This window comes from Microcaecilia unicolor, unplaced genomic scaffold, assembly GCF_901765095.1.
Source record: "Microcaecilia unicolor unplaced genomic scaffold, aMicUni1.1, whole genome shotgun sequence".
Taxonomy (NCBI): domain Eukaryota; kingdom Metazoa; phylum Chordata; class Amphibia; order Gymnophiona; family Siphonopidae; genus Microcaecilia; species Microcaecilia unicolor.
The window spans coordinates 230,789-255,549 of record NW_021963002.1 but is presented as its reverse complement, the minus strand read 5'-3'; the positions used below and the strand labels follow the sequence as shown (position 1 = coordinate 255,549).

Sequence of the window (24,761 nt, the reverse complement as noted above, 5' to 3'; positions counted from 1 at the left end):
TCTCCACCTGCTGGTAGATGGACACAACCCACCAGTCTATGGATTGATCAGCTATGATTAATGGAAAGAAAATTATCAGGTATGATTATACATAATTTTACCTTAAACTACTTCCTTCTCAGCACCAGTCTCTTGCCTGCCATTACATATTGACTTATAGACCTTATATATTTACACTTAGGATATGCAGCATGTGACAGTTGATCAATATAGGGCAGATTGGTATAAATGACAACAAACTTAAGGATGAAATGATCTGTCCAAGCCACAGGCTGAGCCTTGAAGATCTGAAACTCTAGTCTCCTGTTGTGGAATCAGGTGTAAAACTTAGAGCAGGGGTTCTCGATCCAGTCCTCAGGACACCTTGTCAGTCAGGATTAGGATATCCACAGTGAATATGCGTGAGATAAATTTGCATGCACTATCTCCATTGTATGCAAATTAATCTGTTGCATACTCACTTTGGATTTCCTGAAAATCTAACTAGCTAGGTATGTCCTGAGGAGTGAGTTGAGAACCCCTGACTTTAATCAACATTGTGACTTTTGTCATATATGGGTACAGTTACAACTTGCTTAAAACTCATTGCTTTTGTGTTGGTCAAAAATCCCTCTGTTGCTGCATTTTTTTATGTTTTTGATCAATATTGAGTTAAAAGTTGCCTTAGACAACCATTTTTAATTTTTTTTTTTTTTTTTAAATCCATGTCTAACATAGCAAACAGTTCAACTAATAGTGAGGGCAGATGTATTTATCCCTGAGTATGATGAACTAGACACACACTGCAAGTGCATCTGCCAAAGAAATACATCAACCATAAGTCTAGAAAATAAAGCATTTTTTAAAGAAAATGATTAAAACTTCTCACAACTAAACTAAGACTAACTGGCCTGAAGTTTCCAATTTCCTCTGTGTTACCACTTAATGGAGATTGGCATTATCTGCTCTTCTCCAGTCTAGCTGAACCTTTCTGGTCTCCAAAGATATTGAGTAGATCCTTGTAAGCATAAGTTCAAAGATGATACTGACTCAGTGAAATGCTTTATCTCGAACACTGAATGGGTTATGTATGTTGATCAATTGCCATACATCAGTTATCACATTATTAAAGTAAGAACATTTAAACTTGCTTTCAAATGGAGTGGAGGAGTAGCCTAGTGGTTAGAGCACCAGTCTTGCAATCCAGAGGTGACTGGTTCAAATCCCACTGCTGCTCCTTGTGATCTTGGGCAAGTCACTTAACCCTCCATTGCCTCAGGTACAAACCTAGATTGTGAGCCCTCCTGGGAGAATGTAATTCACCTTGAGCTACTACTGAAAAAAGGGGTGAGCAAAATCTAAATAAATAAATAATAACCTGAATCAATAAACAAGTTTGTGTTGCTGGTGTTTGAATTGTACTACACTTTTCTCTTGATATTAAGTAGAGAGGTGTGGTAGCTGTGTTAGTCCACTCTTAAGGTTATCAATAGAGATCAAACAAAATAAAACATGGAAAAGAAAATAAGATGATACCTTTTTTATTGGACATAATACATTTCTTGATTAGCTTTCGAAGGTTGCCCTTCGTCAGATCAGAAATAAGCAAATGTGGTAGCAGATAGTATATATAAGTGAAACATCCAAGCATTTGACAGTCTGATAGGATGGGAGGGTGGGGGTGAGCAGGAGGTATGCATGGAGACATAAACGCATTTCATTGATATTCTAACAGCTTCATACAAGACACCACAGACTTTCTGAATAAATTGAAAAATATCAAGCAATTACCACCAAACACCCTTCTGGTCACAATGGATGTTGAATCACTATACAGCAACATTCCACGTGCAGATGGCATAGCTGTATGTGGGAGACTCCTAGAAACATCCACACTGGACCATCAATACTCACCAGAAACTATATTACAAAATTAATCAAATTTATTTTAACTCACAACTACTTCTGCTTTAACAATGATATCTATCTACAAATAATGGGCACTGCGATGGGCACCAGGACAGCACCCCAATATGCCAACCTTTTATGGCTGAGCTGGAAGAGACATTTCTGAATACATGCCAGACCAAACCTCTAAAATACTACCGGTACATCGATGACATTTTTATGATTTGGGCGGAAGGGGAAGAAACTCAAACAATTTTACTATACCTTCAATACATAATGTTATGGTATAAGCCAATTGTCAGAATTATTTTATCAATATAAAAAGGCAGCTTTTAAAAGATGTACCTTCTTTCCCCTTTTCCTTGGGAATTTCTGGTAGTAGGACTAGTTAATTACAAAGACATTTAAGAGACAAAAGGGTACTGTGCTTCAAAGAGAAATAAAACTCTCTCTGCCCTCCCACCTAAAAAGACTGAACAAAAGCATGACTAAGGTGGCTACTTGAAGAATCACATAGACATCTCCACCAGCAGATAGATAGTCTGGAGAAGGCATAACTCCAGCTATTGATAACAAAGACTTCAGAGGGGAAACCATAAGCAAGACATTTGCTTGTCAAAGGTATACCTGCCCCTCCCATCAGCTTTCAGACGTGCAGAAAGGAAGGACTTGTAATGTGTATCTGCTCCAGAGACTGAGCAGGAAGCCTTTTCACATCAAAAGACCATTTGTCAGCAAGATCCAGACAGCAAGTCTTGTGATGTCATAAGACATGAGACCAAGATACCACAATGCTTTGCAAATGCTCAAGGGTCGTGTGGAAACCAGGAAACCAGGACAAAGATCCACATGGCATATCGTCCTGCAGCTTGCAAGATATAAAAGCAAAAGCTGTTTCCCCAAGATTCAGATTCTCTTCAGCTGCAAGCAACTCAGATGATCCGCTCACTGCAGAAGCCCTGTTCCTGTCCTAACCATATGCTCATCAATCAGCTGGACCACAGCATGCTTGTAACAAGGACTTGTGAGTTAACCTACCTGCTACTTTGTTCTATTTTATGCACAAATTCTCTATTCTAAGATCCTTTTAAAAACCTACCTCTCGTGTGCAATTGTATATTAAATCAACCTTTTTGAAGCTAAAAATACGGTCTCTTTGTGTTCTGAGTATATGGTATCTTTTATATATACTTAATTTATTTAATTTATTGCAATTATCACCTTTGGTGATTGGTGGAGAAATTAATATCCTAAAACTTATAAATACAGCACCTGCTCTTAAATTATAAACAGTAGCGAGTGCTCTAGAGCTCTTTCCCCCAAATAAATAATTTCTTGTAACAATACCATCCTACAATCAGATTCAAAATTGACTACTCCCCAGAAAAAGTCAATTATTTTGGACACCACAGTCTCAATCAGTGATGGCTGTATACAAACATCTATATGCAAGAAACCCACAGACAGATGCAGCTACCTCCACAACTTCAGCTTCCATCCTTCACAAACAAAAAGATCCATTATTTACAGCCAAGCCACAAGATACCACCGTATCTGCTCGGACCCAGGGGATAGTCAGACACCTTGAAACCCTGATTGCATCCTTCAAACAGAAAGGCTACAACCCCAAAATAATCTCCTAGAATATTGCCTCCTCCCTCAAAACACCCATGGAAAATCTGCTACAGTACAAAGAAAAAAAAGCCACAGACAGAATCCCCCTTGTAGTGACATATAACCCAGAGCTGGAGAAACTGAGGAAAATCATAAGAGACTTACAGCCTCTACTCCAGGAAGATGAATTACTGAAAGAGATATTCCCATCCCCACCAGTGCTTGCTTTCTGACAGCCACCCAACTTAAAACACAAGCTAATCAGAAGTAAACTCCCAACACAGACTGAAAAGGAAAAGAAGGGCACATTTCCCTGTAATATATCCAGCTGCAAGCTATGCCAAAACATTTCACAGGACCCCACAGTCATTCACAAAGGAAAAATATTCAACATAAAGGAATCTTTCACATGCTCATCTTCCAATGTGGTATATATCATTCAGTGTAAAAAATGTAACGAAGGATGCTATATTGGAGAAACAGGCCAGATGCTTAAGACAAGATTCAATCTGCACAGACATCACATGAAGATAGCCGGTGCCAGTCAGGTTCCCACCCCGGTGGGCCAGCATTTTACAAGACCAGGACACTGCACCAGTGATTTCATAGTTAGAATCCTGAAAGGTAACTTTAAAACAATACAGGAACGTAAGACCTTTGAAGTCAGAATGATTGAATATTTTGACACCCAACAGACAGGACTTAACAAGGATCTGGGTTTTCTAGCCCATTATAAACCATAAAATTGTATTTCTCTGTTTATCACCCTCCTCTCAACTACCCACACCCATCCTGTTAGAATATCAATGAAATGCTTTGATGTCCCCATGCATACCTCCTGCCCACCCCCACCCTCCCACCCTATCAGACTGTCAAAGTAATGCTTGGATGTTTCACTTATATATACTATCTGCTACCACATTTGCTTATTTCCGATCTGACGAAGGGCAACCTTCAAAAGCTAATCAAGAAATGTATTAAGTTATGTCCAATAAAAAAGGTATCATCTTATTTTCTTTCCATGTTTTATTTTGTTTGATTTCTCTTGATATTAGAGATCATGCTGATGAGGTCTGTGTTCTTGACGTTTGTTGTGAGGTCATAATAGAAATTACAACATCCTTAGTTCAGTTTATATTGAAACAAGTAAAGCATTTTGGTAGGTTTGACAGTAAAAGAAATTACAGAAGAGTGCTTCAATGAAGAATTTTTGAATTCACATTGGTTTGTGAGTGTTTTATTAATGCAGTCCGAGGCTGATGATCACATGTTGCTTCTGAAGGAGATTTGAATCTGCTTGGGCTCAGTGTGCTTCCTGTGGAGAACAATTGAGGCTACCATAACCTGAATCTAGACTGTTTTTTGCTGCATTAATGATATAATTCTCCCTTAAAATAGAAACATAATCCATGTTGGGATATAAAATGAAATAATCATTGATGTGTTTGTAGAATACTGCATGAGAAGTGTTTTTTTTATGCATGCATTTGAAGACTGGAAGATTTTGTTTTCTTGTAAGCTCAGTTGAATAACATATTTCAACATCTGTATGATTATAACGAATGCAGTGGAAGAAATTCAAATTAAGGGACCCTAAGCAAAATATTGGAAAGGACCCCTAGATCAGGGGGATCCATCTCATAATAGAGGGAAGCACCCACAGATTTGGATTTTAACTAGTGGCTGAAGGCAGATTAACATTCTGGTGCAGTAGAGCTTCCTCTGTCCCCAGGAGTTGATATTTAGCCCATAACAATAAGTGTCTTGCAAGCCGCCTGCTGGATATTCAATGCTGGGGCATGTCTTGCCTCTGGCATGAATATTGGGGTTAGTGTGGTAGAGGATGACTGAAACTGATTTTGTTTCTTGGTTTCAGCTGAAAATGAGTCTGCGGTTGAAAATTGCTGCTTGGTTTTGGCTGAAACCAAAACTGGCACCATCACCAAACGATGGAAGCCTCCACTCCCTCCTCTTTCTCTTCCCCTCCCCTCCCAAAAACAGAGGTAGCCTCTATACCTACCTTAGAGTCCCTGGAGTTTAGTAGAATAGTTGGGGCAGGAGCAAGCCCCAGTGGCTTCTCCCAATGCCATCTCTGCTGTCAAAATGGCTGCTGCGACCTCGTGTGGGGGCTGCTCCTATTCAATGGGAAGGGAGTCATGCTGATCCTGTTTGAAGGGAGGGACTAGAGCCTGCTCCTATTCAAGGGGGAGGGAGAAGAAAGAGGAGAGTAGTATGGGTACACAACACTGAGTTTCAACCAAAAATGCATTGGCATTTTCAGCTGCAAACAAAGGGCCCTATTTACTAAGCCACGTTATAGGCACGTTAGTGTTTATAATGCGCGCTAACCATGTATGTGCCTACAAATATCCTTATAGGCACCTACACAGCATGCATGCTAATTGTATGTGTGTTAAAAACACTAATACGCCTTAGTAAACAGGGGCCAAAATATGGCCAAATACCAATTTGGGGCCAGTTTTGAAACGGAAACCAAAATTCGGTTGGTCTCTCTAGTGCTGCAACCTGGAAGTTAACCGGGCACCAGCCAATATTGAGACCAGTTGCTGGTTAATTCAGCAGATAAAATTTGGACAGCCATTCAGCTGTACTAACTATATGTGCTCACGTAACTGGTTAGTTGACTGAGTATTGGCTCTAAGTAGGTATGTGCTGGCTCCATCCCTAGACTACCCCTAACCTAGTCACATAGTACATTGACAATCAGAGGAGGTATTAAACAACACTATCTTGTTGACATGGCCAGCTCAGGGGGATTTCCTTCTTTGGACATCTCCCCCCATTCCCCCACCATACCACATGAGCTACTTAGGTAGAATTTACAGCACTGAAACAATGGTGTACAGATATGGATGAGATTGGTCCCAAGAGTGTATATGATTGCCTTTTATATAAACAGTAATAAACAATTAGTTTTTGATGAATTGTTCTATTGTCTTGCAAATAGTAAAGTTTTATATGTATATATATATGTACACATCTTGTTTTTTAATTGAAAATCTGAGGGCATTTCTGAATGAGCCCTTTTGGTTTGTATTGTTGGAAGATTTGTTTAATAAACACACTTTGAAAAAATATATACATACACATCTTTACATTAATTGTAAAACAAAGAGAGGAAAGTTAAGTGCTTATGTAACAGATTCAGTCCGGCTTTTGTGTAACAGAAGTAGTGTTATGGGAGAGCAAGGAATCACCTCAGTCACTTTTAAAGGATGTGAATATGAAATTTGTGGTCTCAGTTTTTATCCATGTACATATTTATCCACCACCAAAAAATTGCCTCCCATTTCATGTTGCAAACTACTCTGCCCTCAGAACTGTGCCCTGTGAGTTATAATTCTAGCGTGGCTTTCTTCTAGACGTAAATATAAATGTATATTTTTTTCAACAATAAAAAGCTTATATATTTTATAAAAGAAGTTATTTTATGTTCATCTTTGTGTGGAATCCTTGCAAGTGGCTGAGTTTTATGACAGCAGTAGCCGAGGTGCCATAGAAAGTGCCCCATAGGTACAGAGGTCTCTATCTGCCCATTGACATTCCAAGAAGAGAAAAGATGACATTTTTAAAAAATTACAAATGTCTTGGGGGAGAAAAGCGAGCAGGAGGTGTCTGGTGGTGCCTTTCCTGTATTTTCTTCTTCTGTTCTTTCTTTGACACTCTGTGTATTTATTAAGAACTGTACTTGTTAGTCAGGTGAGAGCTGCTCCGATCCAGACCCAGATCATGGCCATTGCTTTTCCATTTTCCATTAGAGCCTTTCTCATCCATTGGCGTAATTACCAGTGTTGGATCTTGGCACCAACAGCAGAGGCAAGACTGCAGCAAGAGTAAAAGAAAGGTACATAGATTCAGACTGGTCATGACAATGACAGGATCTTAAGCATGCAAGGGGTGAACATGTCGGTTTTGCAAAAGTCCCGCACTATGCATGTGAGTGAATATTTGGATACATTCAAGCCACAGCATTTTTTTCTCATGTTGTGATAAAGGTTTTCTCGTCAAATTAGGGGCCTGTTCAAATGTTATGCACCAAGATTGCTGCAGCACACCATGATTATTTTGAAGAAGAGAGGTCATAGTGGATAGCTACTGTAAGAGAGAGCTATGCAGCATATAGAGTGTCACTGGATTTGGATGATATGATAGACTTTGAATTGCTGTTACGTTTCATTGCTTGTGCCATTTCAATTCTGCTAAAACCAATCTCAGTACAAGCCCAATTCAACTATAACAGACAGTCATTTGAGTTGGTAACCGGTATGGTCCAATATATCTTTTTCAGTCATGATATCACACATCCAAAGCAACATCTCCACATATCAGCACATTCTCTCAATATGGCCTTCCTTCCAGTCTGTTTGACTTTTGTATCTTTAATCTTCTAATACTTTCATCATTCCCAGGCTTTTCCATAATGATGACAAAGCTGTTTTGTATAGTATCCAATCTGATTTACTCTCTGTTGCCACATTCAGAAGCTCATAGTCTGCCATTTTAGCTGTCAATTGTTGCTAGGGTTCGAATGGTGGGGCATCATCACTGGGGATGTGCATTCATTTGAAACAACACTGAAAATTTCAGCAGCATTTCCCCTGGTGTTTGATATTGTTTTTAATCAAGAATGACAGGAAAATCATCATTTGGGTTTTTCCCCCCGTGTCATCAGTTGTGTGCATTTATGGCTCAATAGTGTACAATACTGACAATTTTGTCCCTCTGAGATATTGAAAAATTCATATAACTATGAAACTCCAGCACCCTACTGGGTGCCTGCATAGAATATGTATACTGCTTTGCTTGTACCACATAAAGGCCCTCATCTCCTTGACCCTTTACCCTTACTTTATTTGCTCACTACTGAATGCTGGTGGTAGTGCTTGCACTGATTTTGCTGTTATATACAACGCCCCTACCTTAAAGCAGTTCTTGAATTTCCTACTGACAAAGTACAGGGCCACAGGGTTAATGCAGGAATTCAATGATGCCATGTTGATGCCAATGTAATCCATCACTAAAAGGAAGCTATAGAAATAGGGGAAAAGTAAGAGCTTGTTAAAATTTGACATCAGCAATTTTTTTAGTACACTTTCTTTTGCAGACCAAATTCACCTTTGCGTTTTCATTTTTCTACTCCTAAAGATGGTGGTAGTAAAATCCATCTCTTGTTGAAGAAACCCTGAATGTTTGTTCACTATTCATTGCAATTGTATCCTCTTGGCTAGTTACTACTGCCTGGTTGGATCAAACACACCAGCTTACAGTCAATGGTAGTAATGCACCACTTCTTCAGTCAGCTTTTCCTTTATCTATCAGCTGTGGCCCGGAAAAGATTTATAAAATCACAAACACTACACCTAGCTAGATTCCTTCTGCTGAGATGTTGAAATTACTTCTGAATGTGGTAACAAATACTTACAATCGGGACTTAACTGCATTTATCCACTATGGTACAGGATTCTGGAATTTCAGTTCTTTGACTTGGCTATATAGCCTGCTGATTTACAGTATTGTTGAAACATTCAACTTGAAAACCAGATGAGGATGATGGGTAATTGTGTATGCATACTCTGCCTATGTGCTTTTGTGCAGAGAAGCAGAAGCATAACAAGTTCCTTCTAGGAGTTAAATTATTCTAAAGTTAAGAGATTCTCTTTCATGTATTATAGAGTTACAAATAGAAATTATAGCTTATTGGAGGAAATGACATCACCTGACAACATGGATGTGTGAGCTGAGTGCTCCATTTGTTTGACCCAATTTTTTTGTTTGAAGGACCAGCAGCTGGAAGCAGCAGTGCATCTCTAGCACTGCCCAGGACTCACTGGTTTCTGAGGATGGGGGGGGGGGGGGGGGGGACAGATGCCAGACCAGTAGTAGGGGGAAGAGGGAGAGAATTGCTGGACCTGTGGGAGGAAGAGTTGCCAGACAGTGGGGGCAGCCAGGAGCCAATGTATGAGATTGGGCCCCTATATCACTGAGCTGGAAAAGGGGCTCAAATGCATAAGACTTAGCATGTTTGTACTACAGAAGCACTCTCTGGAAATACTCCAATTGTTTTCTTTCTGAAACTTAGCCCCAATCCAGTCAGTCTGGTTTTCTTGCGTATGGAAATATATCTCTTTGTGGATATTCTGAAAACCAGACCAGTTGAAACAGGGCTTGAAGAACCTGGATGGGAGCCATTGCCTTACTCTGTGCAGATCTGTTTCTGCAGGTGCAAAAGTCACATGAACGAAGATTATTTGATATTTAATTCAACATTCTTGCTGACAGTCTTTACAAACCAGAATGAGTTAGGTTTTTTTTTTTTTACCTAAGTAGTTCACATCGGTTGGGGTCTCTCTGGTCATAGATGGTTTTTTTCAGGATTCTACTCAAATGCAGAGGCAGCCAGCAAAGAGCAAAAATCACAACAAGACAGAATACAGTTTTGGCAACTTCCCTGCGCTGTGAAACCAAGAAACAAGAATTTGAGATAAAATGTGAAGAAGGATAGCATCAACAGATTCAGTAGACGCAAACTTCACATTCTCCCTGGGTACAACTCAAATTTCAGTGAACTAGAGAGCATAGGTCACTAGAAAAACAAAACTACACAAAACAAAGTTTCACAGCATACCAGGCTTTCTAGAACTGTAGTTGATCTTAGTTCTGATATCTTTTGAAAGATATTATGATTACTCCCAGTATACTATAAATATAGACTCACATCAGGCTTGATGTCAGTTCTCTATATCTGTGGAATATTATTGACTGCCATGATGACTATCACAATCCTTTGATTAACGAGCATGTAACAATATTTGCACAGAATGTGAGAACTATACCAAGACAAACCAGTGATGATTATAAATGTGTCTTTTCCTGGATCCATTTGAAACCATAATTCTGTTTCAAATAGACCCAGGAAGAGACGCATTTATAATAATCACTGGTGAAGTCTGTAGTTTCGCACCAGCTGGTTTTCATTGCTCCTGAAGCAGTGTGTACTTCTGGCAAAACATGGCCATGTCGGGCATTGATTTGTGAATCCTGGGAGCTTAGAACAACCAATAAATGAACTGGTTTTCTTCATAAGGTCTGCTTCTTTCTTCTGTTCCACATTGGATCTAGTAGACCTGTTGTCTTCTTGTTTTCTTACAGCACATATACATATATATAGAATCACCAGTGTATGTTCCTAATCCTGCTGGATGACTATCTCATGAGCTATTTCATGTAAACCCAATTCTGTTTGTCTCACATACAGTATATAATATATAAATTAATTCAGGCTATCCATGTATTTTGTACCTACAGGGCTGGAAATGTCTTGGGTGCCAGGTCAACTAGGACCCCAAAATTTGGTGTCTTGTACCTGCTACTGACTTGAGAGAAGCTAAAACAAAGAACAGAAGACTAGCTACTGTAAGCCTTGGGCCCACACTGGAAGAGATTGCCACTACTTGTGGCACACTTGACCTAGAAGAGCAAAGCTCAGCTGGAAGTGAGCAGATGCTGCCTATGGAGGGCCTGGGTTGGGAAGATCAGTTATGGCAGTAACCTGGGGATACTCCTTGCCCTGGAGACTGGAGAAGAGAGCTTAGAAAGGGATAGGAAAGGAACAGAGAGGCTAAAGGGAAGGGAGAGAAACTGGTGGAGAGAAAAAATGAAAACAAAAAGAGGGATAAAAGTTAAAAAAGGGAAAAGCTATAAATCCCCAAATATTTTTTAAAAGGCCAAAAATACACAAAACAAAAGGAGCACAAATGAAAAAGACATAAAATGTAGATACAAACACAAGTAATCTCTTCATTTTACCTGTTTCATGTGATCATTGAGAGCTATTCGCATGCCATTTCTCTTGCTGAGCATTTCACAGGACATAAGCGTATAGAAGACACCAGTGCAGGCCAGGGGCAGGCAGAAGTAGAAACCAAACAGCCACCAATCCTTCACATCCCTGTAAAACTAAAACACCACCACCACACACAACATATCAAGGTGAATCTTCAGAGGAGTCTGCTCTTGCGAATTTTAAGGTCATGTGCATGTTCTGCTTCAGAGGGGTGCTGCCGTGGCAGGATGGCTGACCTCTGTTCCTCTTCTGGCTCTCCAATCCTTAAGATCTCTCATATCTTTCCTTGACACCCCTGTGTCTGGGATTTGCTGTGTAGTCTTATCTCTATGGGTGCCAAAATGTGTGTGTTTGTACATTTGTCTGTACTGGATCTGTATGTGTCTATGGTAAGGAGAGGATAGGAGAAGGGAAGAGCAATTTTAAAGGAGCATTTTCCTAACAGCTGTTTTTCAATGTATCAGGGTGTCTATGCTGAAGATGCTGGAAACATCTTTTCTATAAAAATGCATTGGGCCATACCCTAGGTCCAATATGATTTGTATTTAAACTTGATATGTCTTTCCCTGGTTTTTCTCTCATACTAAACTTGTTCTCATTCTGTAAAAGTTTTGGACAGATTTTTTTGTCCCCCAGACATAAATTTTTGATTCCTTTTGTATAATTTCTTTTCAACCTTTGATTGGGTTGGAAAAAATAACAAGTGAGAAAAACATGCAGAGCATGGTTAATGTAATTTTTTCCAACCATAATTCCCTGGAATCTATATATGGCACCCAGAACTGAGCTCTCAAATTTGTGTGTGCACCCAAGATGCATATGGAAATTAATTAACGATCCAATTGAGTAACATCAATAGTTGGGTGCTAGCAATCAATTATTGACATTAATTGGCATTCATGAAAATTTGCACATGTATCTGGCTGCATAAGTCTAGTAGCGCTATAGAAATGATAAGTAGTAGTAGTAGTAGTACTATAAGGCTGTGCCTAGCTCTACTAGTGCATAACTTATAAGAGGGCGTGGCCGTGTGTGTCTGGGGCATTTCAAAAAGTTGCATGTGGAATTATAGAATATGGCCTCAGTACACCTAACTTGGGCACCAGCATTTACACGAGGTTTCAACAGGCATAAGTCTTACATTTAAGGTTAGGCATGAGATTCGGCACTAAGTGTGAATCTCTAAAGGGCACACACCCTTTATAGAATTGCACTTAGCATTGATTATTTATGGTGCCAAATTTTGAGCATCATTTTCTGAATCTATCCCTGTATGTGTATATTTATCTGTGTTGTCTCTGTGTAGGTATACTTGACATGAAGGGAAGAAGGGTAGTGCAATCTAAATGGAGCAGTACCCAAACATCCCATTGGTTTGGAAATAATAATGAAACAAAGGGGTCCTTTTACTAAAGTGTACAGTTTCCATGATTTAAAGGAAACAAAAATGTGCAGTAAATGCAAAGCCATTGCAATAAATGCTAGGGGTATGCCCAGCATTTTGTGCACATGGCAGACGCTTACCACACTGCATTATATGCACTGGCAGATAACACAGGTGATCCCATGCTATCTGACACAGTATTTGAAAAGTTCTTCCGTAACATCAGCCTGACCCATCCTCACCCACCCTAACTCCCTGAGAATCTTTGGTGCTTGCCATACAGCCATTCCTAGTGGTCTAGTGGGAGGGTCAGGAGTGGTTTCCCTCCACTCCCACCCCATATGGCTTTAGGTACAAAATGGTGGCTGTTGACCTCTAGCAGTAGTCTCACTATACTACTAGTAAAGGGTCAACCTTCTATATAAGGTACTACCGCTAGGGTTCATTTGCACTGTTTTGGATCCTATAACAGTCTTGGGTGGTAATGAAGGGGGATCACTCTTGCTTGGGCCCACTGGACTATCAATAGTGACCCCTGGATAGCTGCTGGTGAGGGATCAGGGGTAGGGGTAGGGTTGCCCTCTGGGAGAGATGCTTATGCATGGGGGTGGGGCTTTAGGCTTCAGGGGCATATTTGAGCCCGGGGGGATAGGATTGGGGGATTGGGGGGGATTCTGAGTTCTGGGGGGATTGGATAGGGGAAGAGAGATTGCAGGGTGTACCACTGTGGCAGTTCCTTGTTTTTAATTATTTATATTTAGGTGGGCCTGCACAGTGTTAGATGCAGTGGCAGACTACTGGATGTAATGAGGTGCCTGTTCAGTGTCTACCCTGTGCGGTACATGCAGAACAGATGCTGAGCACACTCCTTGCATTTACCGCACAGTCTTTGCACTTTCCATGCACTGGTTTTTGTAGATATTATATGGTAAAAGGGCCCTAAAATGAGGGTTTGGATCGAAGTCCAAAAGCCTTGCTGTACATGCTTTCCCCATTTGGTTTTAGTGGAGTCATGGTACATAACGAGGTGAGGTGAGGTGAAAAGGGGACCAAAGTGTGGAAAACTTTTGTTGGCTTATTGTCATTCATGTGTGCTGACATCATGGCCTACATATGCTCTACCTTTTTCTATAGGGGATCAACATACCACCAAAATGACTTTATATGCCTGAAAAGGAAAAATGAGCTCTGGCATTAAGGGAAATGGGATTTGATATACCGCCTTTCTGAGGTTTTTGCAACTACATTCAAAGCAGTTTACATATATTCTGGTACTTATTTTGTACCAGGGGCAATGGAGGGTTAAGTGACTTGCCCAGAGTCACAAGGCAAGTCACTTAACCCTTACGGCGACTAATATATTTAGAGATTTGAAGCATGATGTGCACAGAACACATCATTAAAATCCTCACTACTGACCAGTTCTCACCTATTTGGCATACTATGCAGCCTTCACTCTAGCTCTTTATAACAACAACTTTCTATTTGACTCACTCTTCCTTCTGACCTCAAATTGGGTGAGTCAGTCCCTTAGTTATTATTTGCATAGTGTGGTAACGGTGAAACACAAGAGGATATGTGAAAAAATGACACTGAAATATTTTCCTCTAATCCCTCTTTCTGGAATTTATAATCCAAGTGTTTCAACGTATCTGAGTTTCTCCGAGGACAAGCAGGCTGCTTGTTCTCACTGATGGGGGTGACGTCCACGGCAGCCCCTCCAATCGGAATCTTCACTAGCAAAGTCCTTTGCTAGCCCTCGCGCGCCCGCGCGCACCGCGCATGCGCGGCCGTCTTCCCGCCCGAAACCGGCTCGAGCCGGCCAGTCTTCTTTTGTCCGCACTCGATACGGTCGTATTTTTCGCCGTGTCGAGCCCCGGAGAGTCGACCTCGCGCGTCCATATTGTTGAACGTGTTTTTTCTTCGGAAAAGCTTTTCTTGTACTCGGGAAGTGCTCCGGAACCCCTCCACCGGGTTTCGTTTCAATCCTCCCCGTATTTCCAGCTTTTGGCCCCGATAAGTTTTCTTTCGTCGTCGGGGTAGGCCTCTTTTCGGCCTCGGTCGAGATTTTCTCCCTCTAAAGTTTTTGGTGCTCTTTTTCCGTCATTTCGGACTTTGATTTCGCCAGCGTGATTTTTCCGCCCATGACATCGAAGCCTTCCAGCGGCTTCAAGAAGTGCACCCAGTGCGCCCGGGTTATCTCGCTCACTGATCGACACTCGTCGTGTCTTCAGTGTCTGGGGGCCGAGCACCGCCCTCAGAACTGTAGTCTGTGTTCCCTGCTTCAAAGGCGGACTCAGGTAGCGAGACTAGCCCAGTGGAACGTTTTGTTCTCGGGCTCTTCGTCGGCATCGGCACCGGGATCTTCGAGTGCATCGACGTCGTCAGCGTCCAGACCATCTTCCTCGGCCGCCCTTGCATCGAGTGCATCGAGGCATCGGGCCTCTGCATCGGCGCCGAGACATCGGATAGCTGCATCGACGTCGGTGGTACCGGGACCTCGTCTGCTGATGTCGTCGGACGGTGGTGCATCGTCAGGAGTGCAGGTGAGGGCTGTCCATTCCCCTGCTGGTGGCGGTGAGCCTTCGGGTGGGTCTCCTCCCACCCTGAGGGCTCCTGCGGTACAGCCCCCCCGAGACCGACCTTCTTCGGCCTCGGCCCCGAGGAAGCGACGGATGGATTCTACGTCCTCCTCGTCGGTGCCGGGGAGCTCCGGTGACATGCTTCGGAAGAAGTCGAAGAAGCATCGACACCGGTCTCCTCCCCGCGTCGGCACCGAGAGCTCTGGGTCGCCGAGGGATTCGGCACCCAGCAGGCATCGGCACCGAGCGGACCGCTCACCCTCTGTCCAAGAGGTGCGATGCGCTCCACTCTGGACAGCCCGGAACAGCCTCCTCGCCCGGAACAGGTCCTGACGTCGACGCCTGCATCGACCTCACAGCCTTTCTCTGCAGCCGCTCTAAACGAGAGCCTCCGGGCCGTTCTCCCAGAGATTCTGGGAGAGCTGTTGCGCCCTACCCCTCCGGTACCGGCGGTGCTTGCGCCTCCGGTACCGTCGAGCGTGGCGCCGGCTGGCCCATCGCCCAGGTTGAGGTCCCCGACGTCGGTACCGCGTGCGGTGCCGGCAGCGGCCACCTCCCAGGAAGGCTCCCCGACTACGTCGGCGGAGGGAGCTTCGCCGATGCGGGCAAGGGAGTCTACCTCTCGACGCCCCCATCGTGGACGTGGCTCCACTGAGTCGAGCAGGGCGAGGTTGCAGACACAGGTTCGTGAACTTGTGTCTGACACCGAGGGTGAGGCCTCGTGGGAGGAAGAGGAAGATCCTAGATATTTCTCTGACGAGGAGTCTGAGGGTCTTCCTTCTGATCCCACTCCCTCTCCTGAAAGACAGCTTTCTCCTCCCGAGAGTCTGTCTTTCGCTTCCTTTGTCCGGGAGATGTCTACGGCCATCCCCTTCCCGGTGGTTGTGGAGGACGAGCCCAGGGCTGAAATGTTTGAGCTCCTGGACTATCCTTCTCCACCTAAGGAAGCGTCCACCGTTCCCTTGCACCATGTCCTTAAAAAGACATTGCTTGCGAACTGGACGAAACCCTTAACTAATCCCCACATTCCCAAGAAGATCGAGTCCCAGTACCGGATCCATGGGGACCCAGAGCTGATGCGCACTCAGTTGCCTCACGACTCTGGAGTTGTGGATTTGGCCCTAAAGAAGGCTAAGAGTTCTAGGGAACATGCTTCGGCGCCCCCGGGCAAGGACGCTAGAACCTTAGACTCCTTTGGGAGGAAGGCCTACCATTCCTCTATGCTCGTGTCCAAGATCCAGTCTTACCAGCTCTACACGAGCATACACATGCGGAACAATGTGCGGCAGTTGGCGGGCTTGGTTGATGCTCTTCCCCCTGAGCAAGCCAAGCCTTTTCAGGAGGTGGTCAGGCAGCTGAAGGCGTGCAGAAAATTCCTGGCCAGAGGAGTTTATGACACTTTTGATGTTGCGTCCAGGGCCGCTGCTCAAGGTGTGGTGATGCGCAGGCTCTCATGGCTGCGTGCCGCCGACCTGGAGAATAGAATCCAGCAGCGGATTGCGGACTCGCCTTGCCATGCGGACAACATTTTTGGCGAAAAAGTCGAACAGGTGGTAGAGTCTCTCCACCAGCGGGACACCGCATTCGACAAATTCGCCCGCCGGCAGCCTTCAGCTTCTACCTCTACAGGTAGACGATTTTTCGGGGGAAGGAAGACTGTTCCCTACTCTTCTGGCAAGCGTAGGTACAATCCTCCTTCCCGACAGCCTGCGGCCCAGGCTAAGCCCCAGCGCGCTCGCTCTCGTCAGCAGCGTGCGACTCAGCAAGGCCCCGCAGCTCCCCAGCAAAAGCAAGGGGCGAGCTTTTGACTGGCTCCAGCAGAGCATAGCCGACATCCAAGTGTCCGTGCCGGGCGACCTGCCAGTTGGAGGGAGGTTGAAAGCTTTTCACCGAAGGTGGCCTCTCATAACCTCCGATCAGTGGGTTCTGCAAATAGTCCGGCAGGGGTACACCCTCAATTTGACCTCAAAACCTCCAAATTGTCCACCGGGAGCTCAGTCTTACAGCTTCCAGCACAAGAGGGTACTTGCAGAGGAACTCTCCGCCCTTCTCAGCGCCAATGCGGTCGAGCCCGTGCCATCCGGGCAAGAAGGGCTGGGATTCTATTCCAGGTACTTCCTTGTGGAAAGAAAACAGGGGGGATGCGTCCCATCCTAGACCTAAGGGCCCTGAACAAATATCTCGTAAAAGAAAAGTTCAGGATGCTTTCCCTGGGCACCCTTCTCCCCATGATTCAGCAAAACGATTGGCTATGCTCTCTGGACTTGAAGGATGCCTACACACATATCCCGATACTGCCAGCTCACAGACAGTATCTGCGATTTCAGTTGGGCACACGCCACTTCCAGTACTGTGTGCTACCCTTTGGGCTCGCCTCTGCGCCCAGGGTGTTCACAAAGTGCCTAGCTGTGGTAGCAGCGGCACTTCGCAGGCTGGGAGTACACGTGTTCCCATATCTCGACGATTGGCTGGTAAAGAACACGTCCGAGGCAGGAGCCCTGCAGTCCATGCAGATGACTATTCGCCTTCTGGAGCTACTGGGGTTTGTGATAAATTACCCAAAGTCCCATCTTCTTCCAGTGCAGAACCTCGAATTCATAGGAGCCCTGCTGGATTCTCGGACGACTCGCGCCTATCTTCCAGAGACGAGAGCCAACAACTTGTTGTCCCTCGTCTCCCGGGTGCGGGCGTCCCAGCAGATCACAGCTCGGCAGATGTTGAGATTGCTGGGCCATATGGCCTCCACAGTTCATGTGACTCCCATGGCCCGCCTTCACATGAGATCTGCTCAATGGACCCTAGCCTCCCAGTGGTGTCAGGCCGCTGGCGGTCTAGAGGACGTGATCCACCTGTCCACGAGTTTTCTCGAATCCCTGTATTGGTGGACGATTTGGACCAATTTGACTCTGGGACGTCCCTTCCAAATTCCTCAGCCACAAAAAGTGCTGACCACGGATGCGTCTCTCCTGGGATGGGGAGCTCATGTCGATGGGCTTCACACCCAAGGAAGCTGGTCCCTCCAAGAACGCGATCTACAGATCAATCTTCTGGAGTTACGAGCGATCTGGAACGCTCTGAAGGCTTTCAGAGATCGGCTGTCCCACCAAATTATTCAAATTCAGACAGACAACCAGGTTGCCATGTACTATGTAAACAAGCAGGGGGGCACCGGATCTCGCCCCCTGTGTCAGGAAGCCGTCAGCATGTGGACCTGGGCTCGCCGGTACGGCATGGTGCTCCAAGCCACATATCTGGCAGGCGTAAACAACAGTCTGGCCGACAGGTTGAGCAGGATTATGCAACCTCACGAGTGGTCGCTCAGCTCCCGAGTGGTGCGCCAGATCTTCCAAGCGTGGGGCACCCCCTTGGTGGATCTCTTCGCATCTCGAGCAAACCACAAAGTCCCTCAGTTCTGTTCCAGGCTTCAGGCCACCGGCAGACTGGCGTCGGATGCCTTCCTCCTCGATTGGGGGGAGGGCCTGCTGTATGCTTATCCTCCCATTCCTCTGGTGGGGAAGACTTTGTTGAAACTCAAGCAAGACCGAGGCACCATGATCCTGATTGCTCCTTTTTGGCCGCGTCAGATCTGGTTCCCTCTTCTTCTGGAGTTATCCTCCGAAGAACCGTGGAGATTGGAGTGTTTTCCGACCCTCATCACGCAGGACGAAGGGGCTCTTCTGCATCCGAACCTCCGGTCCCTGGCTCTCACGGCCTGGATGTTGAGGGCGTAGATTTTGCCTCTTTGGGTCTGCCAGAGGGTGTCTCCCGTATCTTGCTTGCTTCCAGGAAAGACTCCACTAAGAGAAGTTACTTCTTTCATTGGAGGAGGTTTGCCGTCTGGTGTGACAGCAAGGCCCTAGATCCTCGCTCTTGTCCTACACAGACCCTGCTTGAATACCTTCTGCACTTGTCTGAGTCTGGTCTTAAGACCAACTCCGTAAGGGTTCATCTTAGTGCAATCAGTGCATACCATTACCAAGTGGAAGGTAAGCCGATCTCAGGACAGCCTTTAGTTGTTCGCTTCATGAGAGGTTTGCTTTTGTCAAAGCCCCCTGTCAAGCCTCCTACAGTGTGTCATGGGATCTCAATGTCGTTCTCACCCAGCTGATGAAACCTCCTTTTGAGCCACTGAATTCATGCCATCTGAAGTACTTGACCTGGAAGGTCATTTTCTTGGTGGCAGTTACTTCAGCTCGTAGAGTCAGTGAGCTTCAGGCCCTGGTAGCCCAGGCCCCTTACACCAAATTTCATCATAACAGAGTAGTCCTCCGCACTCACCCTAAGTTCCTGCCAAAGGTCGTGTCGGAGTTCCATCTGAACCAGTCAATTGTCTTGCCAACATTCTTTCCCCGTCCTCATTCCTGCCCTGCTGAACGTCAGCTGCACACATTGGACTGCAAGAGAGCATTGGCCTTCTACCTGGAGCGGACACAGCCCCACAGACAGTCCGCCCAATTGTTTGTTTCTTTTGATCCCAATAGGAGGGGAGTGGCTGTAGGGAAACGCACCATATCCAATTGGCTAGCAGATTGCATTTCCTTCACTTACGCCCAGGCGGGGCTGGCTCTTGAGGGTCATGTCACGGCTCATAATGTTAGAGCCATGGCTGCGTCGGTAGCCCACTTGAAGTCAGCCTCCATTGAAGAAATTTGCAAAGCTGCGACGTGGTCATCTGTCCACACATTCACATCTCATTACTGCCTGCAGCAGGATACCCGACGCGACAGTCGGTTCGGGCAGTCAGTTCTTCAGAACCTGTTTGGGCTTTAGGATCCAACTCCACCCCCCGAGGGCCCTGTTTGTTCTGTTCCAGGCTACACTCTCAGTTAGTTGGTAAATTTTTTTAGGTCAATTTCTGTTATGTCCTCGCCGTTGCGAGGCCCAATTGACCATGGTTGTTGTTTTGAGTGAGCCTGGGGGCTAGGGATACCCCATCAGTGAGAACAAGCAGCCTGCTTGTCCTCGGAGAAAGCGAATGCTACATACCTGTAGAAGGTATTCTCCGAGGACAGCAGGCTGATTGTTCTCACAAACCCGCCCGCCTCCCCTTTGGAGTTGTGTCTTCCCTTAAGAGTTTGTCTTGCTACATACTGGACTGGCCGGCTCGAGCCGGTTTCGGGCGGGAAGACGGCCGCGCATGCGCGGTGCGCGCGGGCGCGCGAGGGCTAGCAAAGGACTTTGCTAGTGAAGATTCCGATTGGAGGGGCTGCCGTGGACGTCACCCCCATCAGTGAGAACAATCAGCCTGCTGTCCTCGGAGAATACCTTCTACAGGTATGTAGCATTCGCTTTACACTAAACAACTTTAAAGCACACATTACCGTGTGTGTGATTGCTGACATGAGTTAAGTGCAGATGTGCTAAGCATTTTCCTCTAAACACAAAGTGAAAAACAAAACTGTTTAATGGATCTGGACCTAAGAATTATTTAACCTGTCCTGGGGGCTCCCCAATCAATCAGAATTTCAGGGTATCCACAATGAATAGTCATGAGAGAGATCTGCATGCAGTGGAGGCGGCCTAGGCACATCTTCCTCATGAGTATTCATTGTGGATATCCTCAAAACCTGACCAGATGGGGAGCCCCCAGGCCAAGTTTGGGAACCAGTGACCTAAACAAACAGAATATAGTCAAGTAAAAATAATGTTCTTCAGAAGAAACTGTACCATCATGAAGTGTGATTTCTGTTCTGGTAGAAGCATGCAGACCCACATGTTCTGGCTCCGATAATTCAGATTAACAATATCAAAGCCGATGGCTTCAGGGATGGCCAGGATAATGGCCGCTGCCCAGATAAGAGTCACTTCAACTGCCTTCCACACAGGAATTCCTATTCCTTGAATGCGGTTCCAGGAAGCCACAGCTCTATACCTGGTACATAGAGAACATCGAGAAAGCAAGGATAAACCTTTACATTTTTGATTATGCCCGTGAATACGAGATCAGCAACATAACTATAACCAAAACTGTTTTCACCGAAGATATTAATAAAAACTACATTTAAAATTTTGTCATGTAGTTCTTGAATTCCTTACACTAATCATTTCAGAAGATAGCCAATGTATACTGGGAATAAGATTTCTACTCCCATAGAATGTCTGGTAAGACAAGGCAAATGACTAATGATTTTTGCTCCCGGTCCTGTTATTCCACATAAGAAAAGTTGCTTGGTCAGAAAGAAAAGCCAAGTTATAAGTGCTAAAACGCACAATACTGATCTCAAAACTCACAACACTGTGGAGTGCCTTCAATTTAAGTGCCCAGAAGGTTTTCACTTGGAGCCTGTTCTGTAAACAAAGTGTCAGTCTACTTTCCTTTATAGAATACTAGCCGTTGAGCCCGTAAAAACAGGCTAGTATAGGAAGGGGGGGTTGAAAGGCCCCCCCCCGCCGCCGAGTTCGCCACTGCCGCTCCCCCTCCGAGTTCGCCCCCCCCCCCCCCCACCGGAGCCATCGCCACCCACCTTCTACCCGGTCGGGCCCTCGCTCTGCTATTGAAACAGCGAGGGCATGCAGCACACAGCTCTGCTGCTGAGCTGCCGTGGCCTTCCTTCTTCTTCTCTGCCTGTGTCCCGCCCTCGAGTGATGTAACGTCGTCGAGGGCGGGACACAGGCAGAGAAGAAGTGTGCCCTCGCTGTTTCAATAGTGGAGCGAGGGCCCGACCGGGTGGAAGGTGGGTGGCGGCGGCAACTCCGGGTGGGGGGACCGTTAGCGACGGCGGTGTCCCTCGCAAATGCGCAGTAGAGACCCTCTCTGTTCCGCCCCCGTCATCACGTATTGATGCGGGGGCAGGGCATTTGCGAGTGAGTACAACACTCGCCATTTATATATATTGACTAGCATAACTGGATAGTAACATGAACTGTTTCATCTAAGCTGAGTGTGAGTCCTCCATCTACAATCCTGCCAGTGGGGGGTGCTGTTTCACCATCACATTTTCAGTAGTGAGGGACAGGTAAATTCCACAGGATTCCGGGGAACCTGCCTGTACCTAGAGATTGAAAACACAATATTGAAGCACCACCCCCTATTGGTAGCAATATAATTAGAGGACACCCACTCAGCTTAGAGGGAACAGTGGTAACATGCCTAACACTTAGGTACCCACAGTTATATCAGCCATAGAACTGGTGTAAAGTGCAAGTGCTTTTTGGACTTTAAATTCATTTAATTTGGATATCAGGTTAAAGAAAACATTGGATGACTGATTGTTTTTATATAGTCAAGGGAATTAGTGGGTATTCAAGCAAGGATTGGGCACACTATAATGTGCAATTTATAGTGTAATAAAGCTTATGTGATTATGAATATTTATAGGTGGTTAAAGTAATTTATGTGTTTACATTTTTACCACTTTGGTTAGATTGTGAACCCAGTATTTGTGAAATAATGCATATTCATTAGGGATATCCTGAAAATCTGACTGTCTGGTGGTCCCCCAGAACAGGTATGATAACCAATGAAATAGACAACCATACACACTGGGGCAGGGCTTCCCAAACCTGTTCTGGGGACTTCACAGCCAGTCAGGTTTTTAGGGTATCCATAAGGAATATACATGAGATAAATCTGCATACACTGCAGGCTCAGTATATTTAAATTAATCTTATGAATTTCATTGTGGATATCCTGAAAACTCAACTAGCTATGGGTTTCCCAGAACAGGTTTGGAAAGCCCTGCATTGGGGGGTTACCTCTAGCTCTATTGTCCAGGATAGGCTTATCTACTACTGATTTTACTTCTATTGCTATGGTTCTGAAACCAGTACTCAAATCATCCCCAGCAGGTCTGACTATCAGGATATGCTTACTGAACATGTATGAGAATAGATTTGCTTATACTGTAGGCACAGAAGATACAAACCTATTTCATGTATACTAAAGAAATCTATTCAATGAAACTTGAGGACTGGATTGAGAAGCATTGGGCTACTGCATGCATGGTCTCATACCGTTATATGGTCTTATACTGTTATAAAAACAGCACCTGTATGTTTAAAGAATTTTATTAGAGTCATTCAAAGCACAACAATTATGCAAGAGAACAAATTGCTATTATAACATGAATGCTCCAATTTTCCAACAATTTGGACCCCACACCCTCCCTCCCTCCCCCACCCATAAACACAACCCAAAACTGGTGCTAAATCTAGAGGAACTAAGAGTTTAGAATCCTACTACGAGCCACTGGAGTCAGGGAATCCCAAAATGGGGACCACATCTGACAAAAAAATGCCCCCCTTAGAAGAGGATAAATCACCAACTCCTCTGCGCTCCCACGAGCAAAAACAATCATGGCGGAACGCCACTGCTGCAAAGAGGGAGCATCTGCTAATAGCCAATATTGCAAAATAACCTTTTTGGCAATAAGAACTATGTGGTGGATTAAACCAGGACTGGATAAGAGTGCTCTGAAAACATTAAAAGCCAACTGGCAAATTTAAGAAGAAAATATTTGGAAAGATGTTTTATGTGGGAGGGAGGAGAAGAAGGACTACGAAGCGGTTACCTGTCTATGCTGAGTGCACAGAGGCTGAGGACGGTGATACCGACAGAGGCTTTCTGAATACATGGGACCAGCTTGCACACATACATTCCGAATGGCCAGTCTTCAGCCAGCAGCTGGAGAACAGAGGGAGAAAACATGTGAAAGGCAGTTCTATAAGCTGGCACCTAAAGCCAGGCACATTTTCAATAGTGAGGACCAGGCAAGTTCTACAGGACTCCAGGGAATCTGCCTGTCCCTAGTGACTGAAAACACAATATTGAAACACCACCCCCTACTGGTAGCAATGTAGTTGGAGGCCACCTGCTCAGCTTAGAGGGAACAGTGCATGTAGGCACTAGGCGCAATTCTATAACAGTGCGTCTAAATCAGTATTTCCCAAGTCCGGTCCTGGAGTACCCCTTGCCAGTCAGATTTTCAGGCTATCCACAATGAATATGCATGAATTTGATTTGCATACACTGCCTCCATTATATGCAAATCTCTTTCATGCATATTCACTGTGGATATCCTAAAAACCTGACTTGCAAGGGGTACTCCAGGACCGGACTTGGGAAACACTGGTCTAAATCACTTACGTGCATAAATATCAAGGAGGTACATGTAAGCAGAGCTTGGGCGTGTCATGGACATATTTCAAACAATGTGCACAACTTATAGAATACCGCTAGTTGTACATATTGCATTGCACAGTTAGGTTCCCCCACTATTGCTAGCCATTGTGCTGTCAAAAGTCAGTGCACCCTGTCTTTTGGCGCACCATTGTGGCTTTGCACTAGTATTCTCTAACAGCTTAGGTGCACCCAGAATCCACTATAGAACTTTGTAGCACATAAAATGAGATGCCAATGTGTAGAATTGCCATCATATACTTCAGGACTCTAGCAATGAAGCTAAAGCAGAGCTTCTCAACCTAATCCTGA

At 44.8% G+C, this 24,761-nt stretch overlaps 1 protein-coding gene across 2 annotated transcripts in view; it reads right to left on the bottom strand.

Annotated features, from left to right (window-relative positions):
- Positions 1–4,500: 4,500 nt before the first annotated feature.
- Positions 4,501–24,761, bottom strand: part of LOC115458708 (endothelin receptor type B-like) — a 39,860-nt gene continuing 19,599 nt past the window's right edge. The window contains exons 3-9 of one of the 2 annotated variants that reach the window (XM_030188534.1): positions 23,842–23,954; positions 20,999–21,203; positions 11,329–11,478; positions 9,842–9,975; positions 8,442–8,550; positions 7,211–7,344; positions 4,501–4,816 (exon numbers count right to left, since the gene is read on the bottom strand). In XM_030188534.1, the coding sequence (XP_030044394.1) occupies positions 4,765–4,816; positions 7,211–7,344; positions 8,442–8,550; positions 9,842–9,975; positions 11,329–11,478; positions 20,999–21,203; positions 23,842–23,954 (897 nt within the window). In that variant the 3' untranslated portion in view covers positions 4,501–4,764. Of the gene's footprint in view, positions 5,697–7,210; positions 7,345–8,441; positions 8,551–9,841; positions 9,976–11,328; positions 11,479–20,998; positions 21,204–23,841; positions 23,955–24,761 lie in introns of both variants that reach the window. The other variant, XM_030188535.1, reaches the window with a different exon arrangement.